We start from the raw sequence: 21,041 nt of genomic DNA, 5'->3' as shown, positions 1-21,041 counted from the left end.
TCAGCCGGGATCAGCGCCGTTCAGAGCGGGGTCCCGGCGGGACCCCGCTCTGAACACCCCCCGCGGCGCCATGACGTATTAGATACGTCATGGGTCGCTAAGGGGTTAATATCTAATTTTTCATTTTTTTTTTTTATTGAAATTTACCTTTAGGGTGCCTTCACACCAACCGGATCCACAGCGGATCTCACTTCTGCGGATTCGAAGCGAGATCAGCTGCGGATCCGGTATCAATTCACCCCTATGATAGCACATATTCGCAGCGGGATTAACATCCCGCTGTGAATATGTGCTTTAACTCCCTGGTGCCCGCAGCCCCGCCGTAGCATCCCCCAACCCCGGCGGTGGCACATCCCCCCCCTCCGGCCCGCCGCCGCGAGCATACATTACCTGCTCGGCAGCGCGGCTGCAGTGAGGCTCCCGGCTCCATTCCAGCTCAGCTGATCTGAGCGGGACCGGAGCCGGCAGCCTCACTGCAGCCGCGCCGCCGAGCAGGTACTGTATGCTCTTGGGGGCGGGATGCGGGTGGCGGCGGGCTGGGCTGATGGGGGTGTGTGGCGGGATGGAGGGATGCGACGGCGGGGCTGCGGGCACCAGGGAGTTAAAGCACATATTCACAGCGGGATGTTAATACCGCTGCGAATATGTGCTATCATAGGGGTGAATTGATACCGGATCCGCAGCAGTTCTCGCTTCGAATCCGCAGAAGTGAGATCCGCTGTGGATCCGGTAGGTGTGAAGGCACCCTTAAAGAGGTTGTGCCATCTTGTAAAGGTACACAGTAGGGAAAATTAGCTGATCGCTGGGGGTCTAACTTCATGCTGGAGGTTCGCTGATCTCCACTGGTCTCCTAAGACTGTATTTAATAGAACTTAAAGTGTCACTGTTGTTACTTTAAAAATCTAAATCAACAGTAGATGTGATATAAAGCAACTTTGCAATTTACATTTATTATTTTTTTTTTTTATCATCATGGAAAACACGGCACTTCCGGTTTTCTGACTTTTTTTTCTTCTCAAAAAACAGGAAACAGTCAGAAAATAGGAAGGCCAGAGTTTTCCAGGCCGTCTGATTGTTCACAGAGAGAATGCAGTCAGGTGACTGATGGACACATTGAGCCGTGACTCTCTATACTGGCCGGAATTCCTGTGTTTAGTCATTTTTTTTCAACCAGAAAATCTTCCTTCAGGAGACTGGACCTGGATTTCTGGTAAGTTCAGCTTTGTTTTACAGTATGATAACAAAAACAAAAATAATGAATGTATATTGCAAACTTGCTTTACTGTTGATTTAGATTTTGAAAGTTATAACGAAAGCGACACTTTAAAGGGGTACCTTGGGCCTGGATTTTTCAGATTTGTCTTTAGTACCTCTTTAATGCAAATTCACAAGACATTTAAGTAATTCCTTAGGGTAATTTCACACGTTACTTTAACTTCATAAACTGCATCATAATGATACATGTAAAAACACCCTTACATTCACAAAACTCATTTGTAGTGTAGGGCACACATAAAAATCCCAAATGAATCCCTTTAGCTCCAGGTAAATAAAAACATGGATGCATGTTCAGTAAAAGTAAGGAAACATGGTTGATATTTTCTTAGTTATTCAGAGCACCCATCAATGTGTCTTTTAACCTGATGACTAAATAGAGTCCAAGTTTTCCATTTACCTGAAGCTGAAGAATTTGTTTGGGGTTCATGCTGGATATCAGCCTCAGGCTAGGTTCTGACCTGTATCAGAGGCTCAGCTGCACCTACCGTTAAATAATCAGACATAAAAATGCTACATGCAGTGTTTTAAATGTGTTCTGTTAAAATCTATAAATTCAACAAAATGATGGATACCAGTGGAAAAACCGACAGAGCCCATTAAAGGAGAAGTCCGGGCAAAATAATTTTAAGATATGTTATTGCCGAACAAAAGTTATGAAAATTACTAATAGACACTTATTATGGGAAATGCACCTATAGTGTATTTTCCCTGTATTTACTACAGCATGGCCTGTTCAGGTCTCTGTAAAGTTGGGGATGTCACGTCACAAACTGCCGACTCCTGCTGTTCCAGTCTGTCCCACCGCTGCAGCAGGTGTCGTCAGTTTATGTGACGTGACATCACCAACTTTACAGAGAACTGAACAAAGAATGCTACAGTAAGTGCAGAGAAAATACACTATAGGTGCATCTCTCATAAGAAGTGTCTATTAGTAATTTTTATAACTTTTGTTGAGCAATAACATGTCTTACATTTGATTTTTCCCGTAATAACCCTTTAAAGACAATGGGGTTTGTTGGGCTCCATTGGTGTTTGTCATGCAAAGGTTTAACTGCCTTTATTTGTTGATGCTAAAGGGAATCTGCAATGGAGGTCTCAATTAGAGCCTCCAATGCATATGTGAATCTAGTCTTAATAACTTGCATGCTCCAATTCACAGACATGACACATGAGAAACCCAGATTAAACTCACAGCTTCCATCCCTAGCAGCACCAGTAAAGGCACTGTGGTAAGTCCTCCTTTCAGCCACTCCTCATAGGAAACTGTTCCGTTGCCATCATAGTCTACTTGTCTCATCATTTCTTCCAGCATCTGCAGAGAGAAAAGTCACCTCTTGTACTTTACAACATTTTACTTTCTCATTTATAAATCTTCACAGCTTAAATTCTTTCCTAATGCGCGCCATCATCAATAATAATACAACTGTTTGATGACAAAGAGCATGATTAATATTTCATCTCCGATTAACTACATTAATTGTGCCATTAGATATATGGGAATACTTCCAGGGTATGCCTGGTCCTTGATATGTGTTATGAATGATAACTGTGCAAATGATACTTGTGCTGTTACTGCACCAAGACAAACATACACTATAGAACCTTATCAGCACATGTGCACTAATTAAAAGAAAAAAAAAAATAAGAAAACTGACTATGGAGTGACAATGGGGGCAATGACTGGGAGAAACATGTGGGAACCTGAATCTGCAAACAATGGTGGAGATACTGGTGAATCTACATACCACTACTGTATACAAAACTAAAACTTCAGTATACCTATACCTGTTAGAGGGACATTACCTATGTGTCAATCATGTACAACTACTTTCCGTGTGTGTTGTCGCTTCTACATAAATTCTATGCATTAAATGGCAAATTGTTTCTAACAATTTCCCTCCATTTGATATAAGGTTAAACTAGTAAATAACTTACCAAAAAGTATTCCTTACCTCAGAAAAAAGGCTCTAAAATCTTGGACACTAGGTGTCTCACTTTTGTGCAAACTGCTGCCCCCTGCCTATTTTAGGAGGAAACATGTCCTAGTAACAGCTAAATCAGGACAGAAACAGGAAGTGGGATGGGCTAAACATGTGCTGTGTACATGAGAAACAGAAACTCTGGGGCACTCTAGAGTGTTACCCTATCCCTGCTGTGCTGCTGTTTCTTTAATTTCTGCTCACATAACACCTTGGAAAGCTAGTATGTCATCCCCCAGGACAGTGCACTTCCATTAACACTATGTCATGGCTCTGGTCCTGTCCTCTTAAGTGGAGAGAATGAGAAATTGGGTGCTCTCATAGGCTTAATAACAGCAGTGAGAGCACTAAAATAACCTTATCAGAACTCTGAAGGGTTAATCTAAAAAACAAACAAACATAGGATTTATAAAATCTTGAACTAACAGGTACACTTTAAACTTTCACTGGTTTAGATTTGGATGACACAAGTGGAAAATCTCATTGCTATGTTATGTTAGATTACAAGGCCGAAGTTCCATCCATAACATCCTCAATATCCATCTATAATATGGTCATTTGAAGTCAGCCTTAATTTGCTATAACTCAACATAAGGCCAAAAAACTTACCGGTTTAAGTTCAGTAATATCCCAGTCCAAGTACTCGGCAACTCTCATCATTTGTGTTATAATCCGGTCCACTTCCTATTGCATAAGTGAGGCATATAGGGGAGGTGATACAAAATTTGTAAGATAAAAAAATAAGTACTAATACTCTGTAGAAGTAAATCACATAGCACAAACTACACAATAACCATTGATGGCTAGTTCTAATCGTTCCATGTGCAGTTGCATTTATTTTTTACACTGTTGCTTACTGTATGTCACGAGTACCTGAAAATTAATCAAAATGGCACACGTTTTTAATAAATAGCTAATTATTAATAAAATCACATCTAATTAAATCAGCCACTGATGCAAAAAGTCAAGACTTTTGATAACTTAAAGTATATGATATGCTATCACCTTTTGTGGCAAGAATTACTAACCCCCCACCCCAATCTTCAGAGTTTTATAACTAGAATATGAACCATGAGCTACTATTGACACTCACAGAACTGTCCAGAAGTCCATTGCTGTCTTTATCATATAACTTGAAGGTGACTGTGAAGGAAAAGAAAGAAAGAACCATCACAACCAGTTTACAGATCAGTATTAGAATTGCCAAGTATCCCCAGAGTATAACTAAAAACCCTATAGTGGCTGAAAACTCCTCATCACTGTTAGGAATAGTGTTAGAAAAAGTATTGCAGAAACCCTTCTTAATAAAATACGGAAAAAAATACTAGAAAAACGCATGCTCCCCAGTGAGCATCAAACCTCTCAGGCTATGTTCACACACCTTAAGGTGTAGATTCACATGTACAGTAGCGCAGCAGATTTTACACTGTGAGTTTTGCAGGTGGGAGTGCAGGCAGGTAATGTATTAGCTTGTTTAAAGCCTGGCAGCTGATGGGTTAAGTAGGCAGGGGCTACATTCTCACAGCTGTATAAAAATAGACTGCGAGGATGCATAACCATAGGACATAGCAGTACCGAGTATCACAGTATGAAATCTGCTGTGATGCACTACATGTGAAACTAGCCTTAAACAAAAGAAAAATATGGCCGTAATTTTGAGGTTTTAATACGGTTGTATTTTCAATATAATAATGCGCCTAGTGAAGTCAATGGGAAATTATCCAGCAGCGTACACTCTGTATAGAATAACACCCAAAATTGATTCCTACTGTAAAAATGTTCTTTATTGCAAATACTGTACAGAAGATTTTTTTTATCTGTTCATACACTGTATTACTTTCAATCAAAATTACAGCTGTGTATATATATATATATATATATATTTTTTTTTTTCTCCTACTCTTTCTTTCCCTTTTTTTTTAATTTTTTTTACTGTGTGTGAATATAGCCTACAACTAGTTGTACTACCACCTTGATACAGAAAGATGGCAGTGTCTTGCTGTAATTCTCCTCACAGCCATGGAAAGAACAAGGCAAGCATGGTTGAGTTCTTAATGTTCTATAGTATGAAACTGAAACAATTTAAAATCTAATCTTTACTGTATCTAAAGCCATCTTTGAGCCTTAATGCTGACTGACATTATCAACAATTCCTCAAATACAAAGCATGAATGTCAGCATTGCTGCAAAACCTGATTCGCTATTACCCATATGCATTACACCTATGCTCCTCTAAAGCCGAAATGTTGCTAAGGTAAAAGTGTTCTTCTACACGAGAAATATTGAACCGACTATAAAATGATGGAAAATGTCAAGGTTTTCCATCTGTCTTTCAGTTGAAGGCTGACAGCATATGACTAATGCATCAGAACAATGATCCCAAATAGACAAATAAAACTGAAGCACAAGAAAATGTTTTTGAGAATGACAAACCGTGATTCTGAGCAATTGTTGCAAGGCAGTGTGGACAGAGAAATACGATGAATCATCCTAACACAAAATAGCCAAGACAGGATATGTTTGTTTCAATTCATGGCGACAAAAGGCACCACAAGCTGTCATATGTGAGAGAGTCCAAGAAAAATCATAGTGACTCTGGACAATCTGGATCCAACTGTTTTCTTATACAGGTAGCAGTTCTGTAGGTATATTGTATTCTTTATTTATTAGCAGTAGACTTTTGAGTTTGTAATAAACCAACTATTAAGGGTGAAAATATATAGACACAGGGGTATTTAAAGGCAGCCAATCATGCAAAATTGCTGTTACAGTTATAAATAAGCTCTTATATACCCCCAGCACGGTTTCCAAGCATATAAGTAAATGCTATGAGTGTTACTTTTATGCCTCGAAAAAGTATTTTTTAAAACAAACTTATCTAGTCATGTGGGCGGTCCGGAGCTCCAAACTAATCACAGCTGGGGGAAATCTTGGTGGCAATCACACCTCCCTGGGACCATCGGCCCCTCTGTGCGCTGCTGGCTCCTATATGCCAACTCTCCCTGGGAGGCGTGATTGCCAGCAAGATTTACCAACAGCTGTGACTACTTAGGAGCTCCGGACCACCCACATGCCTAGAAGAGAGTACGTTTAAAGGCCCTATTCCACGGAATGATTATTGTTCATAAACTAGCTTCCACGACCGATCATTAACAATAATCGCTTCGTCGAAGAGGTGTAAACGAGCAAACGACAAAGGCGAAATTGTTATATTGTCGTTCAAAATAGTTTTTCAGCATGTCGGAAAAAAAATCGTTGGTCTTTGAAAAATAATTTGCTAATCGTCTCGTAAAATTAGAAATCTTTCAGTCGTTCGTAAAAAGTTTAAAAAAAAGTAGGTGTGTCGTATGGTCATGATCACCCCGGCAAACGTTTTAAACGACCACGTAACGACCGCAAAATAATCGTTACACTACATATATCGTTCGTTCACGTTCCCAGATGTGTTATGTGTTATCGTTCGCTAAAAAAAAATAGTTTAGTGATGGTTAACAAGCGGTCGTTGGAGCGAGTTTATGACAGATAATCATTCCGTGGATTTAAAAAGTCCTTTTGTCGGGAAATATAAGCAACGCTCATAGTGTTTACTTATAAGCCCAAAAACAGCGCTGGGGGGCATATAGGAGCTTATTTAACCCCTTAGCGACCCATGACGTACCTGGTACGTCATGGTGCCGCGGGGGGTGTTCAGAGCGGGGTCCCACCGCTCTGAACGGCACCGATCCCGGCTGCAATCTGCAGCCGGGCAGTGCCTCTATTAGCTGGCGCGGGTCCCGTTGCCGCGCTGGCTAATTAAGCACTTCAATGCAGCTGTCAAACCTGACAGCTGCATTGAAGTGCTTTATGCACAACATCCCTGGTGTATAGTGGCACGGATCTCCCCCCCCCCCTCCCCCGCGATGCGATTGCGGGGGGGAGATCCGTTCTTCTGCCCGTGCCGGGCCTCAGCGTCGGAATGACGCTGATCCCGGCTCGGCAAGATTGCTATGGCCTGCAGCAGGCAATAGCAATCTATGACCGATCTGATGGATCTTTGCTGTGTATATACACAGCATTAATCTCTATGAGAGATCATTGCTGTCTATATACAAGTCCCCCAGGGGGGCTTCCAGTTTATGTAAAAAAAAAAGTAAAAAAGTGTTTTTATTAATAAAAAAATCCCCTTCCCTAATAAAAGTCCAAATCACCCCCCTTTTCCCATTTTATAAATATAAATTATTAAATAAACAAATAAATAAACATATTTGGTATCGCCGCGCACGTAATCGCCCGAACTATTAATTAATCACATTCCTGATCTTGCACGGTAAACGGCGTCAGCGCTAAAAAATTCCAAAGTGCAACATTGCGCATTTTTGGTCACATCAAATCCAGAATTTTTTTTTATAAAAAGTGATCAAAAAGTCGTATATGCGCAATCAAGGTACCGATAGAAAGAACGCATCATGGCGCAAAAACTGACACCTCACACAGCCCCATAGACCAAAGGATAAAAGTGCTATAAGCCTGGGAATGGAGCGATTTTAAGGAACGTATATTTGTTAACAATGGTTTGAATTTTTTACAAGCCATCCGATACAATATAAGTTATACATGTTACATATCATAACAACTTGAAGAACATGCATAACAAGTCAGTTTTACCATAGGGCGAACGGCGTAAATGCAAAACTCCCCGAAATCAAAACAAATTCGTTTTATTTTTCAATTTGACAGCGCAAATGATTTTTTTCCGGTTTCGCAGCATATTTTATGGAAAAATAATGCCTGTCATTGCAAAGTACAATTGGTTTCGCAAAAAATAAGCGCTCAAATAAGTCTCTAGGTGAAAAAAATGCAAGCGCTATGGGCTTTTAAACATAAAATGGAAAAAGCAAAAGCGCAAAAACGAAAATTGGCTTTGACCTTAAGGGGTTAAAGACATAACAGCAACTTTTCCATGATTGGTTCCCTTTAAAGGGGTACTTTGCTGAAAAAAAATTGTTTCCAAATCAACTAGTGTCAGAAAGTTATACATACTTATAAATCACTTCCAGTACTTATCAGCTGCTGTATGTCCCCCAGAAAGTGCTGTATTTTTTCCCACTTGACACAGAGCTCTATGCTGCCACCTCTGTTCGTGACAGAAACTGCCCAGAGCAGTAGCAAAGCTGCATAGAAAACCTCCCTTGAATTGGACAGTTCCTGTCACAGACAGTGTGGCAGCAGAGAGCACTGTGTCAGATACACACTTCCTGCAGGACATACAGCAGCTGATTAATACTGGTAGACTGGAGATTTTTTTTATACTAAATTACAAATCTGTATAACTTTGTGACACAGGTTGATTTGAGTTTTTTTCCAGAGTACCCCTTTAGCCTCTTAAGGACGCATGACGTACCCGTACGTCATGCGTCCGCAAGAGGTGTTCAGAGCGGGGCCGCGCGGCGACCCCGCTCTGATCCGCTGCGATCCCGGGTGCCACATGTAGCCCGGGACCGCGGCTGTTAGCGGGCACGGTCCGATCGCCGTGCCCGCTAATAAGGTAAACAGATGCAGCTGTCAAAGTTAACAGCTGCATCCGATTACCTTCTGCAGCTCTTCCCTGGTGTCTAGTGGCGGAGATCGCCCCCCGGGACGTTGTCCCGGAGGAGCGATCTCCGTGTCTGGTGCCGGCCAGGGTCTCCGCCAAGATGGCGCTGATCCCGGCTCGGCACTCGTTTGTTTTCGGCTGCGGCAGTAATAGGAGCCATTTCAGATAGCAACAAAAACATCACTGAAACTTTAGTCACTAGTAGCAAAATACTAGATATGTTGGATACCTGGGTCTTACCCAGCCCTGCCCTACTATATAACTGACTGAATGACTTAAGGAAACAGCATGGACTCCATTTTATTTATTTTGCAACAGTTATGGCTTTTAAGGCCAACCCAAATAGCAAACAAGAAACGAGGACAATGTTTAAAAAGCATGACCTTTGTCTTACCAGTTTAGAAGAAAGCCATAAAACGTTTATATGTTCAATTACAAGGTTTACTTTTATCATAAAATAGCAAGTCTTTCATTCATTCTGTCTACCAGTGAGTTTCCCAAAATGCTGCATTAACACTGGTTTTTATTATCATTATGTGTACAAAAAGAGCAAAGCTGTACACCCACTGCAAGTGGGAATAATTCGGCAATGGTCCATAACACTTTATTGGTTTTGGATGGAGTAACTGTTAAGAATATACCTTTTGGTTTATAATTAACAATAGGAAATGTTCTTTATTATTAATATGGTACAATGCATTTCTTAAATGCCTAGCTTCTTGCAATTTAGTCAAGTAAAGAAATTGTATATCATAAATATACATTATGTTCTATCTATTTGTTCAATGTTGGACGGGGTGTCAAGTTGGGGGCCCACCAGAAAACAAGAATACAAGAAAATTCTGCCTGATCATTAGTTCTCATGCACATGAACATATACTCTAACACTTTTTGATGGAATAGATACAGTGGCATCACCATGACATAATAGTAAGTCACTGTGCACTTAGGGTATGTTCACACTGAGGAAAAGCAGCGGAATTCCGAGGCCTCCATGTCTCACAGTGTCTATGGAAGAGCTTGTGCACCTCCGCTTCCGTTGCTCTCAGATCAAAGAATTCTGCTGCTTTTGCTCAGTGTGAACATACCCTTACTTGTGGTACTCTTATAAGATGTCGTAAGGGGTGAGCCCCTTAATGTTGCAGTCAATTTAAAATTTTTCTCCATTCTAAGAGCCATTAATCTTTTATTTTTAGGTCAAGAGAGCAAAGCGGGCACGTTTTTTTATGAGACCAGTTGTACTTCTGAAAGGCTTCTTTTATTTTACCGTATAATGTATTGTGGAATGCTTAAGTGAGGCGTTGCCTGCAGCAAGAAGATACAGGTTGTGGTTTTAAGAAGAACACATCTGGCTTCACTATAAATTCAGTAGGGTGCCCAGTAAATAAGACAGACCCACCATTACTTTGACACAGGATGCAAGTGGCAAGTTGACTTGACATTCAGCCACAGAGACACAATAAGAGACTATGGGGGACATTTATCAAACTATTTGCGCCTGTTTTTAGTCTAATATATCTAGTTTGTGCTCAAAATAAATCTAATATGAATTTATGAAGCTTTTTTCGACAAGACTATCCAAATTAGATTCGACTTTTTGAATTAGATTTTATGTTGTTAATTAGATCGAAAGTGCGCCAGAATTCTTGTTTAGCTAAATTTATTAACTGTGCAATTTTTTAAGAAGTCACATATATTGGCGCATCGCTACGTCTGCTCTGAACCAGGTGAATTTATTAGACTAATTAAAAGACCATTATTTTTAAGACACATTTACTATGCTATTAGACAATTTACATAAATTAGACTTAACACATTAGATTGGAAATTATGCCAAAACATCTTTGACAAAGTCGTGTTTTTAGATTTGTTAGTAAATATCCCCCTATATTTCAATACCCCTGTAAAACTAGACACTGAAGGTCTCACCCTAGTCTAGGGGCCAAATGGAATATTCATCTGCTTTTTGTAGGTTAGTCCGAGACTGTAAATGTTAAAGGCTTCAGAGATCTTTGAAAAGCATTTTTTAATTCCTGATTTGTACTCATAGTGCAAACATATTTTCTTCAAAAGGACTATTTTGTACTACTATATTCTCTCTATATTGAACATAACCTAAATGATTCTCTGGAGCTTACCCGGACTTTGTTAAGTTATTACTGATTGGTTGGATGGAAAATATGCGAGTTGATCCTGGTCATCTGGGGGGGACCGCAGTCCATATTAGATGGATGGTGGAAACCTTTGGAATAGACAGGGCGGTTATTCACTAGTTCCGGTATGTCGGAATCCGTGGATAGCTGGTGCGAGTGGGTTTATTCCGTCCGTGGCCGGTGTAGCCCTGGACAGGGGTCGGATTGGCAGGATAAGGAGTTGAAATTGGTTATGGCTATCTGAACAAGTTGGATAAGTTTTTTTTTTTTTTTCCCCCCTCTATTATACATTGTCGATGGCTACAACTGATACTGTGGTGAGGCGGGGGGGTTGGCCCTGGTCCCGTTTATTTGTCCTCGGCGCGGTGGGGGGGCCACTACGCCGCATCCTGGGGGGTTGAGTGAGTATAAAGTAAGTAGAGGTAGGGTGGTGGGTTAAAAAGGATAGGTGTAGATAATAGAGGGGCGCCCTGCAAGTTTAACCACAAGGAGAAAATGAAAAATTTTGTACAAAGACTAGGAATGTCTGGTTGACATCAGCCAGGAGTAATTGTTATTTTAGATTGGAGTTGTTGCTTAATGAAATTCCAAATTGATTGTGGGGCTGGGATAAGGGGGTATTGTTTAGGTTTGTTTTGGATTGTGTAAAATAAAAAAAAAATATTTTTCTAAAAAAAACTAAATGATTCTCTCTTGAAAACCACCTTTTGCATGTGTGCCCCTTTTCCAGCATGTGTGAGCTGTCCTCTAAGGTGTCTCTCCCCTTGTGTTTTTGAGGTGGTGTGCATCTCCCTTAATTTGGGAGTAACAGCTAAATGGTTGGATATTTTTAATGAAGGCTTCTTCGAAAGTTGCAAATCAACAATAAAATCTGTGCATAGGTGTCTATAGTCGTTACTAATAAATATGGCCATATACAATTGCCATTTAAGGAGGAGTTGCTCAATGGCTAAATATCAACATGCAATCCTTTGTTCTCCTTGCTATAACCAACATGCAATCCTTTGTTCTCCTTGCTATAACCAACATGCAATCCTTTGTTCTCCTTGCTATAATAAACATGCATAGTTATCCAAGCTACATCTGACAACTCCTCCTTTTGGTCCAGAAGGAGTAAGGAAAAAAAAAATCAGTTTCTACAGAAATAAGAGTTCTCAATTTATTTGATTGTGCAAAGTCACTATTCAGTCATATATTTTTTTGCGGAAACATACACAGGCCATGACCACACATTATCTTTTTTTCACCGTTTCAATTACTTTTTTTTGGATGGCCATCGTTTTGCACACAAATAATGGCCGTTATTTCAAAAAAAATTGAGCACAAAATGACCGTCATTTGGGCTCAAAATGACGTGATTAAAAAAAAACGGTCATTAAACGGCCATAGAAAGCGCTTCATGGTCATGGCCATATTGTGAAACTTCTGCAACTATACAAGGGCCTTAGAAAATGCTGTATATTAGATCACTTGGCACAGTTGTTAGGGATTGTCTGGAAGTGAATGAAGTGGTCTTTGGTTTAGGCACATGACATCCCAAATCTCTAGCACGCAGATAAGCAGCTGTGACTTCGCAACTAGTTTTAGTCAAATAATCTTCAGCCAGATTAACTCTGCTACATACCATATGTACAATCAAGCATAGGATTCTAAAAAAAATTCTCTATCCAAAACCAAACTCTAAAACAAAAAAATACAGGTTCTTATGAATCATCTTCTCTGCAAAGTATTTGAACCATTATTCCAAGTTTTTGTGCTCTTTCTACTATGACTTGGGACATGAAGTTACTTAAAAATGAAACCCTTCTAAAAGTTTGGAGAACTGCAAAGTTACTGTATATACATTGTATAGATGAATGTAGACATGCCCCCACCACCTCCTTCCTCCTATCCCTAATAGACATGTCCCTATGCCCTCTGTGCCAACTTGCATAAGCAGACAAAGGAAAAAGCCCAAAAGAAGCCCTGGAGCTAGCAATTTTAAACTCCTTATCCAGTCATCACAAGGTAGACAGCGGTCAGGAAGAAACCAGCAGTAAAATATTACAGCTCTGATACACATAGAAGTAGTTTTTAAATAGAATTGTAAGAAAACTCAAAGTTTTCGTGCATACCTTAAAGTAACAAGCACACTTACTCAACATACAGATGTAAAACATACAATGAACAGTGCCAAGAGATATCATGGCTGGTTTCACAGGCTGAAAGATTAGGCATAAAAAGCTGTAGGCCGTATGTTTACTGAGCCACAAAGAATCAATATGTGAGCTTCCCTAAACCAGACTGGAGTGAAATCATTAGAATGTGCTCACTGAGTATATTAAGTGCCTCTAGTGTTTTCAACTGTGTGGAACGCACTGCAAACTGAAAAGACTATTGTCTAAAGTTAGACTGTACTGGGAGATGCGGCAGTCACAACACTAGAGGATACATAGTTCCCATCAGCTGACATATCAAATATCAAACTTAGATCTCATTGACACAGCAGAGCCGTGTGCACAAAAGCTGTACAGCAGTGCCCAGATGTATTCTTCCATAGGATGCAGACACACAGCATCTGTGCATTGCTATACAGGCGCTCTTAGGCTCTGAATGCATGGAGGTATTATTTTCCTAAAAGCCATACCTCTGTACATATGGAGTCTAATAGAGCATGTGGCATTGTACCTCAGGGTCTTTTTTTTTAGCAGACTCTATGAAGGCTCCATCAAAACAATATGTCTGTATGCATGAGTAGGAATAGCCGGTAAAATTACAATTTCATGGTTATAACTTAAAGCAAATGTACCACCAGGTACATGGCTTTGGGCTTTTTACAAGAACAGACCAGTGCTGGCACAGGGATGCTGGCAGCCCGGTCCTTTCTTTGAACCGCTGCCCCTTTGAAACCCCCTCTCCTTTGTGACACCACTCCATTAGAATCAAGGGGAGGGGAGATCCTGAAATTAGGGGCCAGCAGGGCTGCCCCCAGTGTTTCAGGGCGGACTGGTGCTTGGCAATAAACCAGCACTTTGCACTGGAAATGGGTGGCGCCAACGACATCCCTGTGCCTGCGCTTTACTGTTAACGGAAAAAACCCAAAGCAATGCACCTGGTGGTACATTCACTTTTTAGACAAATTAATTATTTATTTGGCACATGCCACATCCAACAATGTCTTACATAGTGAGAAGTTGGCTTGGGAGAATCATTGGAATTAGTTTAAGGAAGAAGTAATGAATGAACCAATCAGGTCACATCATCCATTTTCCAGGTATATTAAAAATATTACAGCTAGAATCTGAGTAATTCTGAGTAACTTTGCTCTGAGTAACTGGTTTACTTTTACTGTGAACTTGTCTCCCTGAGCTGGTCTATAAGCACAAGGATAGTCGGATACAGTAGGAGCAATACTTCAAATTGCAAAGAAATTGCACTACTGTGCATGTGCAACAGTATTCTGCCTGTCGGTGACAATAATGATTTTAAGGGGTTGGTGTGAAAATTTGTTTATTGTTTTATTTTTACTGTTGCCCACACAGCCAGTTAATGGCAAAGGCAGGACACACCCCAACTGACTGAGTGGACAATGTTTTTTATACTGACTCCAGTCCCAGAAGTGCTTTGCATCGGGACCAGGGCTCCATGGCAATGGCGACAGAATGGAATATTTTTTTTTGTCTTTTTATGTTTGAATCTGTTGGCGCTATACAAATAAATTTATTATTATTATTATTACAACTTGCCAAACTTTTTTTTTAAATCATGCCCAGACAACTTCTTTAAGGTAAGGCTTACAGCAGATTGCTGAGTGATGTTTGGATGCTGCTGCTCAGCCGTTCCTCTTTATCATTCTGATGCAGAACATGCCCAACCAGCCAATCACTGGCTGAGGCTGGCCACCTCTATAGCCAGTGGGCAGGTATTTCCTGAAGTAAGAAGGGCTAAGAAGGGCCAGCAAGGGATGGTAGCATGTGAGTGCAGGCTTTATAAGTTATATTGCAACACAATTTACACTTTGAAATGTACATGTATCCTCTGTTATTCCCTTTTAATTGAAGATCACAGTACTTCTTCTAGTGGCAATGCCAATTTACCCTTTGACTAGAGACGAATGAACTTCAAGTTCAAGGGCTGGGTTTTGCAACTTCTCTGAGTCCAAACACTGACCATTTTACTTCTCATGTCTGAGAAAGTTGGTTGCCGTCCTAGGGCTGCCAGGAAAACATGTTCGCTTATCTCTAGTCTTGAACTCTTTCACAATAATTTTCACAACAGCAGCAAAAAATGGCTACTTACAAGCAAGTTTGTCCTCTGCTGTACCCCCTTCCAGCAAGGAAAAGTAACAGGAAACATCATTGAGGCTGACACGGCCATTTTCTAAAAAGTGAAAAAAAAGAACAGCATATAGAATCATAAAGAGAGAAAATAGGCTTCAAGCTTTTATCCTTATGTAAAATTGATGAACCAACTAATGACTAATGATCAAAGGATTACATACACTATGTGGTTAGCAAATGGTGCCTGAAAGGCTTTCACTTCCTACACTTACAGGACACTTAAAACACTTATGGAAATGTATGTTGCTGTAATGTAATATTCAAAAAAGATAAAGCATGAATAGCTAAATATACAATAAGAAAAAGCATTCTCTTTAAGAAAAAGACTCCAGAAAAACTCATTGTGTAACTTCTAAATTTATCCACAGGGTTAAATGCAGAGTTCAGTAAAAAAAAATAAAATAAAAAAAATAAACTTATTTGCGAAATGTGTGTTTTTTTTAACAATGCAATGCTATATGTGACAGATTCCATGGCATGGCATTAATTGTGTCTTTTAAGCCCAACAATTTTAAGCCCAAAAGTATCAAAGACAGCCGTATGCTTAGCAGCTCAAATGCTAGCTTGGTTGCAGGGATTGATGTTACTACGGATCTAGCTTAAAATGACAATGTAACCCCCTTTTTGCATTATGACTTCTCTACACAGATGTAAAGGGTAAATTTTGCAGTTTTCATACCTTATTATATGTCATACATCATGGGGCTTGCTCCAGTAAAAAGTGATCTTTTATCATCTTGGGATTGTACTACCTGGGCGGCGGGGCTTCATGGCCGCAGCGTCACTTAGCCCCACTCACAGCGCCACCATAGGCCCCGCCCCTCTGTGACGTCATCGAACATAGGCCCGACCTGGAGGGGGTGAGGCCTAGACCTTTAGGCCCATAGGGGTCTACTGTGGTGATGTGGGCGGGGCTAAGTAGCGCTGCGGCCGTCAAGCCACAATCCCGAAATGATAAAAGAAAAAACACTTTTTACTTGAACAAGCAACATGACATATAATATAAAATAAGGTATGAAAACTGCAAAATGTCCCCTTTACACCTGGGTAGGGAAGTTATAATGCAAAAAGGGGGTGACAGTGTCAGTTTAAATGTTACATCATGAAATCACATAGAGCTGAAACTACTTTGAACCAGTATACTGTAGTTTGATATTGTACAGTTGGATGGTTAGAGTAGACATTTACTTTTCCATTGGACCAGTTTTCATAAATATCCCCTAATGTACCATGTGATTGTCCCATCTGTTTAAGAACGCACAATAGGGCTCCAAGGCCACTAGGCTGCAAGTTGTGCATATCTAAGTGACATGACCAATAGCATTCCTGGTGAAGGTTCCCTCTCTCCTCTGGTTGCTCCCTGCCCCATCATGGGGTGGTGCATGGTTAAAATCCAGCTTGAGGTTTAGTGAGGCCATTAGGTTGCTGTAATAGAATGGCTGGATCTTAATATATTAAATATGTTCCCTAGGAGGACTAAAAGTATAGATAAAATAAGTAAAAAATTTGGAAATGTCTACACTATAAGGTTATGTTCACACACAGTATTTTTGATCAGTATTTTGGTCGGTATATTTCAACCAAAACTAGAAGTGGATTAAAACTACAGAAAGGCTATGTTCAAACACATGTTGAAATTTAGTGGATGGCTGCTATTTAATAGAAAATAATTGCCATTATTTTGAAACCACGGATGTGGTTTTAAAATAACAGCCATTTTTTGCCATTAAGTAGCGGCCATCCACTAAATTTCAACAGTATGTGAAAATAGCCTGTGTTTTTAATCCACTTCTGGTTTTGGTTTAAAAATGCTCATCATACTACTGAACAAATATAGTGTGTATGAACATAGCCTTAAAATGTAATGTTGCTTGCATGGTGGAGGCTATTTGAGGGGTGGTGGTGGTGGGGAAACACATACCCAATGCAAAAATTTATCTTTGCAAAAAATTATGTTTTTTGGTTACCTAGCCACCCAAACACTGTGGATCAAAATGCAAAGTCACAAAAACTATGGTATCATTAACAACTACAGCCCTCCCTGCAAAAAAACGAGCTCTCAAACAGATCTACAAATAGAGAACTAAAAGAGTTAAATGATTCAGAATAGGGTTATGCAAAGCTATTTTTTCTTCCTTTTTTTACATAAATCATATGAAAGACTAAATAAACTTGGTTATAAAAAGGTTATTTTATTGCTCTTTAAAAGCAAGAAGGAAAAATAAACAGTAGCACTAACAGTAACACTATAGCTATCAATATATACATCAGCATCTTTTTCTCATCACTAGTATCCAGTTATATTATGCCCCTATACTCCATCCTCATCTATCACCTTTGGTCTAGTGCTGCCTTTCAGTCATCCAGTAAAAAGACGACAAAAATAGCCTTCACATCGCTCTCTGGGCAACATAAATTACCTCATTTAAAGGTGAACAAAAACAAGGAAAATAAAAGGAAATAAGTGAATTCTGCCTGAAAACCTCAGAAATAACTGCGCCCTGCATCCCTGTGTCCTCATTTTTTGTGTTCCTTTCATCCCAATTACATTAATTAGTATACAGATTTTAGGAACTACAGCTTAAAGGGAAATACGTTTGCAAATGCCGCTGATACTGGGTTATGATTTACACATGCTGCTGTGGGTGCTCCATATTTCTGTAGTTTACGAATGAACATCTGTACCATTTTCTAGATGTGATTTTCAGAATCACAACTGTCTCCCATAAATCCAGCGATTTATTGATCCAAGTATATAAAAAGTGTTACCGTTCTTTAAAAATGGAGCAAATACTTGGGTTTGGTAGTTTTTTCTAAGCGGACTATTTGACTAAGTTTTACTGTTTGCTTCCCTTCGTCAGATGTCTCATTCATTGCCCATTATCAATATTTGCAAATTCAAGGTTTTATGTGCAATCGTTTTTCATTTGACTTGACCTTTCAAATACTCTGTATAGTGGATCCTCCTACGAAACGGCTTATAAAATTGTATTGCATCCAGCACAGCCAGATCAGTTGCCCCAACATAGCTATATAACAAAGAGTGGAAGATGGATTGGCAAAGGACGGGCAAAGCCTTCATCAGTACAAAGTTTTTATGTTCTGGTACTACACACTGGCATTCCTCCATAAATAAAACTTGAGCATTCCCAAATATTAGCAGATGGCTCTTCACTACATATATTTATATATTTTGGTCCTGTCTCTGTATTGAGCCCTTCTTGCAGCAGGTACAGGCCCTTTTTAGGCGAGTTTTACATGTACCATATCACAGCGGATTTCATGCTCCGATACCTGGTACTGTCATTTTCTATGGCTATATATCCTCACAGCAGATTTTTCATTCCACTAAGAATGTAAAGCCCCTTCCAATTTAACTGACCTCTGTAAGGCTGCAGCGGGACTGCACAGTGATGAGCGGCATGTCAGGGAGTCGGGAGCCTGAGAGGCAAAAAGGAGCGCAGCCAAGTAACTCAGTAGCCCAGCAGCGGTGGCTTAAGTGGGAAGGGGCAACATTAATTCCACTGGGTATCACATCAGATTTCACTGCAGGAACTCACAGTGTGAAATCTGCTGCAATGCGGCAAGAGTGAAGCTACCCTAATAAAAGATCTCTCTAGTACTGATATACCACTAAACCCACTTTTTTACACCCCCCTCTCAAATCTGTGTTGGGAAGGTACTTTAATTGCTCGAGCACATCCCCGCAGCAGCAAGGTTTTTAGTAGCTGTAAAATAGAAGCAAACCAACACCTCCCACTTTTTTAGAGATGTGCTCTTATATTTGGGATGTGAAGGCTATGAGATATCTTACAACCCCACTTCTTAGTAAGCTGCATCTTTAGGACTCAGTATGGTCACCAGGGCTGTCTCCAGGTTCTTGCGGATCCTTGAGAGACAGAGCCTCAGTGGGTCCCTCATCCATCCACTGTGGATGATAGATGCATACACTATCCACAATCACTTGAGACACCACTAACATACACACAGACACTAAATGACACAGACATTTACTGACTGAGATACATTTCTGAAACAGACACTTACTGAAACACACATTGATGACACACACCTACCTACTGACACTTACACAGACACTGACACACACACTAAAGGCCCTATTCCACTGAACTTTTTCGAACGATTATCATTCATAAAATCGTTTAAACGACCGCTCGTTAACGATATTCGTTCTGTGGAATAGCTGTAAACGAGCGAACGACAACAGCGAGTCGTTGAGTCGTTCACTATTTTTTTTAACAAGTCGAAAAAAAATCGTTGGTCTTTCAACAATAATTCGCTAATCTTTTCGTTGAATAAAAAATCTTTCAGTCGTTCTTGAAATGTCTACCTACATTTCCCCACATTTTAAACGACCATGTAACGACTGCAGAAAAATCGTTACACTACAGATATTGTTCACGTTCCCACTCGTATTATGTGTTATCATTCGCTTAAAAAAAATCGTTAAGTGCTCGTTAACGAGCGGTCGTTGGAGCGAGTCTATGAACGATAATCGTTCCGTGAAATAGGGCTATTACTGTAAAAGAAACAGATCGCTAAGGGAGACCATCCAAACGATAACACTGCCGGCTGCCGGTTAAAGCGCTCAATGCAGTGAAATCCTAGGTGCATTGCTTCCTGGGAAACATAAATATGCAAAAGAAGAGCCCATGGAGCAAGAGCTTGTAGAGGCTCCACAGGCTCTTCTTTTGCCCACACACTTAGGGCCCTATTCCACCGGAAGATTATCATTTGCATAATCGTTAACGATTAACGATCTCAAACGACCGCTATTGTGAAAGACCTGAAAACGTTCACTCATTTCCATGGAACGATAATCGTTACTTATGATCGTAATTGCGATAGTTTTTTCTTTGCTATTTATTCGCTATTGCATTTGTATCTATTGCGAACGACCAAACGATGTCTCATTCAATGCAAACGTTTTGCGAACGAGCAACGATAAAAATAGGTCCAGGTCTTATAAAGCGATCAACGATTTCTCGTTCGGTCGTTAATCGTTAACTGCATTTCAACCGAATGATTATCATTTAGATTCGAACGATTTAACCATAATCTGAACGATAATCGTCCGATGGAATAGGGCCCTTACTGACACAGACACGTACCGACACACACATTACACACACAGCACTTACAGCTGAGTCTGCTCCCTTTCCTCTCTGTCAGGTCAATCTCCACATTGTAATATTGAAGACCTGCGGGTCGTGATCAGGTCCCCTCACCCCTCTATTTCTCTCTCCCTCTATACAGGACGCTGACAGGTCCTTCTTCTTCTCTGTCTTCTGATGTTCAGCTCACTCACCCTGCACTACAGTGAGTGGACTGAACATTAGACCACCTGGCCCCTCTCCCTCTCTGGGCCCTAGGGGTGCTGTTGTGGTTGTCGCTGCATGGTGCTACGCCATTTTTTATGGTTAGGGACCCACACAAATCAGGAGCTGTGAAGTGGTGTGTAAGCTTATACACTTTGATCAAACTGTAGCTAATTCCTGATGTTAGTAAGTATTGTGCTAAGAAGCAAAGGATCAGTGATAAGTTTATGGATGTGCGGCCATGTCTATTTTCTCCCAATAAAATTCCCGCACATCTTCGTCGCAATTAGGTTTTTAGTAGCTGTGAAATGAAAACAACAAACACCACTCATTTTTTTAGAGATGTACTGTTGTATTTGGTATATGAAAGATATGGGATATCTTACAGCCCCACTTCTCAA

General features: G+C 40.3%; 1 protein-coding gene across 4 annotated transcripts in view; it reads right to left on the bottom strand.

Moving 5' to 3' along the window:
• Positions 1-21,041, bottom strand: part of DGKA (diacylglycerol kinase alpha) — a 133,520-nt gene that overhangs the window by 15,748 nt on the left and 96,731 nt on the right. For all 4 annotated transcript variants that reach the window (XM_069970484.1, XM_069970486.1, XM_069970485.1 and 1 more), the window contains 4 exons: positions 15,261-15,341; positions 4,351-4,400; positions 3,867-3,941; positions 2,471-2,590 (listed from right to left, as the gene is read on the bottom strand). In XM_069970484.1, coding sequence (XP_069826585.1) covers positions 2,471-2,590; positions 3,867-3,941; positions 4,351-4,400; positions 15,261-15,341 — 326 coding nt within the window. The remainder of the gene's footprint in view (positions 1-2,470; positions 2,591-3,866; positions 3,942-4,350; positions 4,401-15,260; positions 15,342-21,041) is intronic.

Source organism: Dendropsophus ebraccatus, chromosome 5, assembly GCF_027789765.1.
Source record: "Dendropsophus ebraccatus isolate aDenEbr1 chromosome 5, aDenEbr1.pat, whole genome shotgun sequence".
Lineage (NCBI taxonomy): Eukaryota > Metazoa > Chordata > Amphibia > Anura > Hylidae > Dendropsophus > Dendropsophus ebraccatus.
Note: the sequence above shows the minus strand (reverse complement) of the source record. Positions and strands in the feature narration are given on the sequence as shown.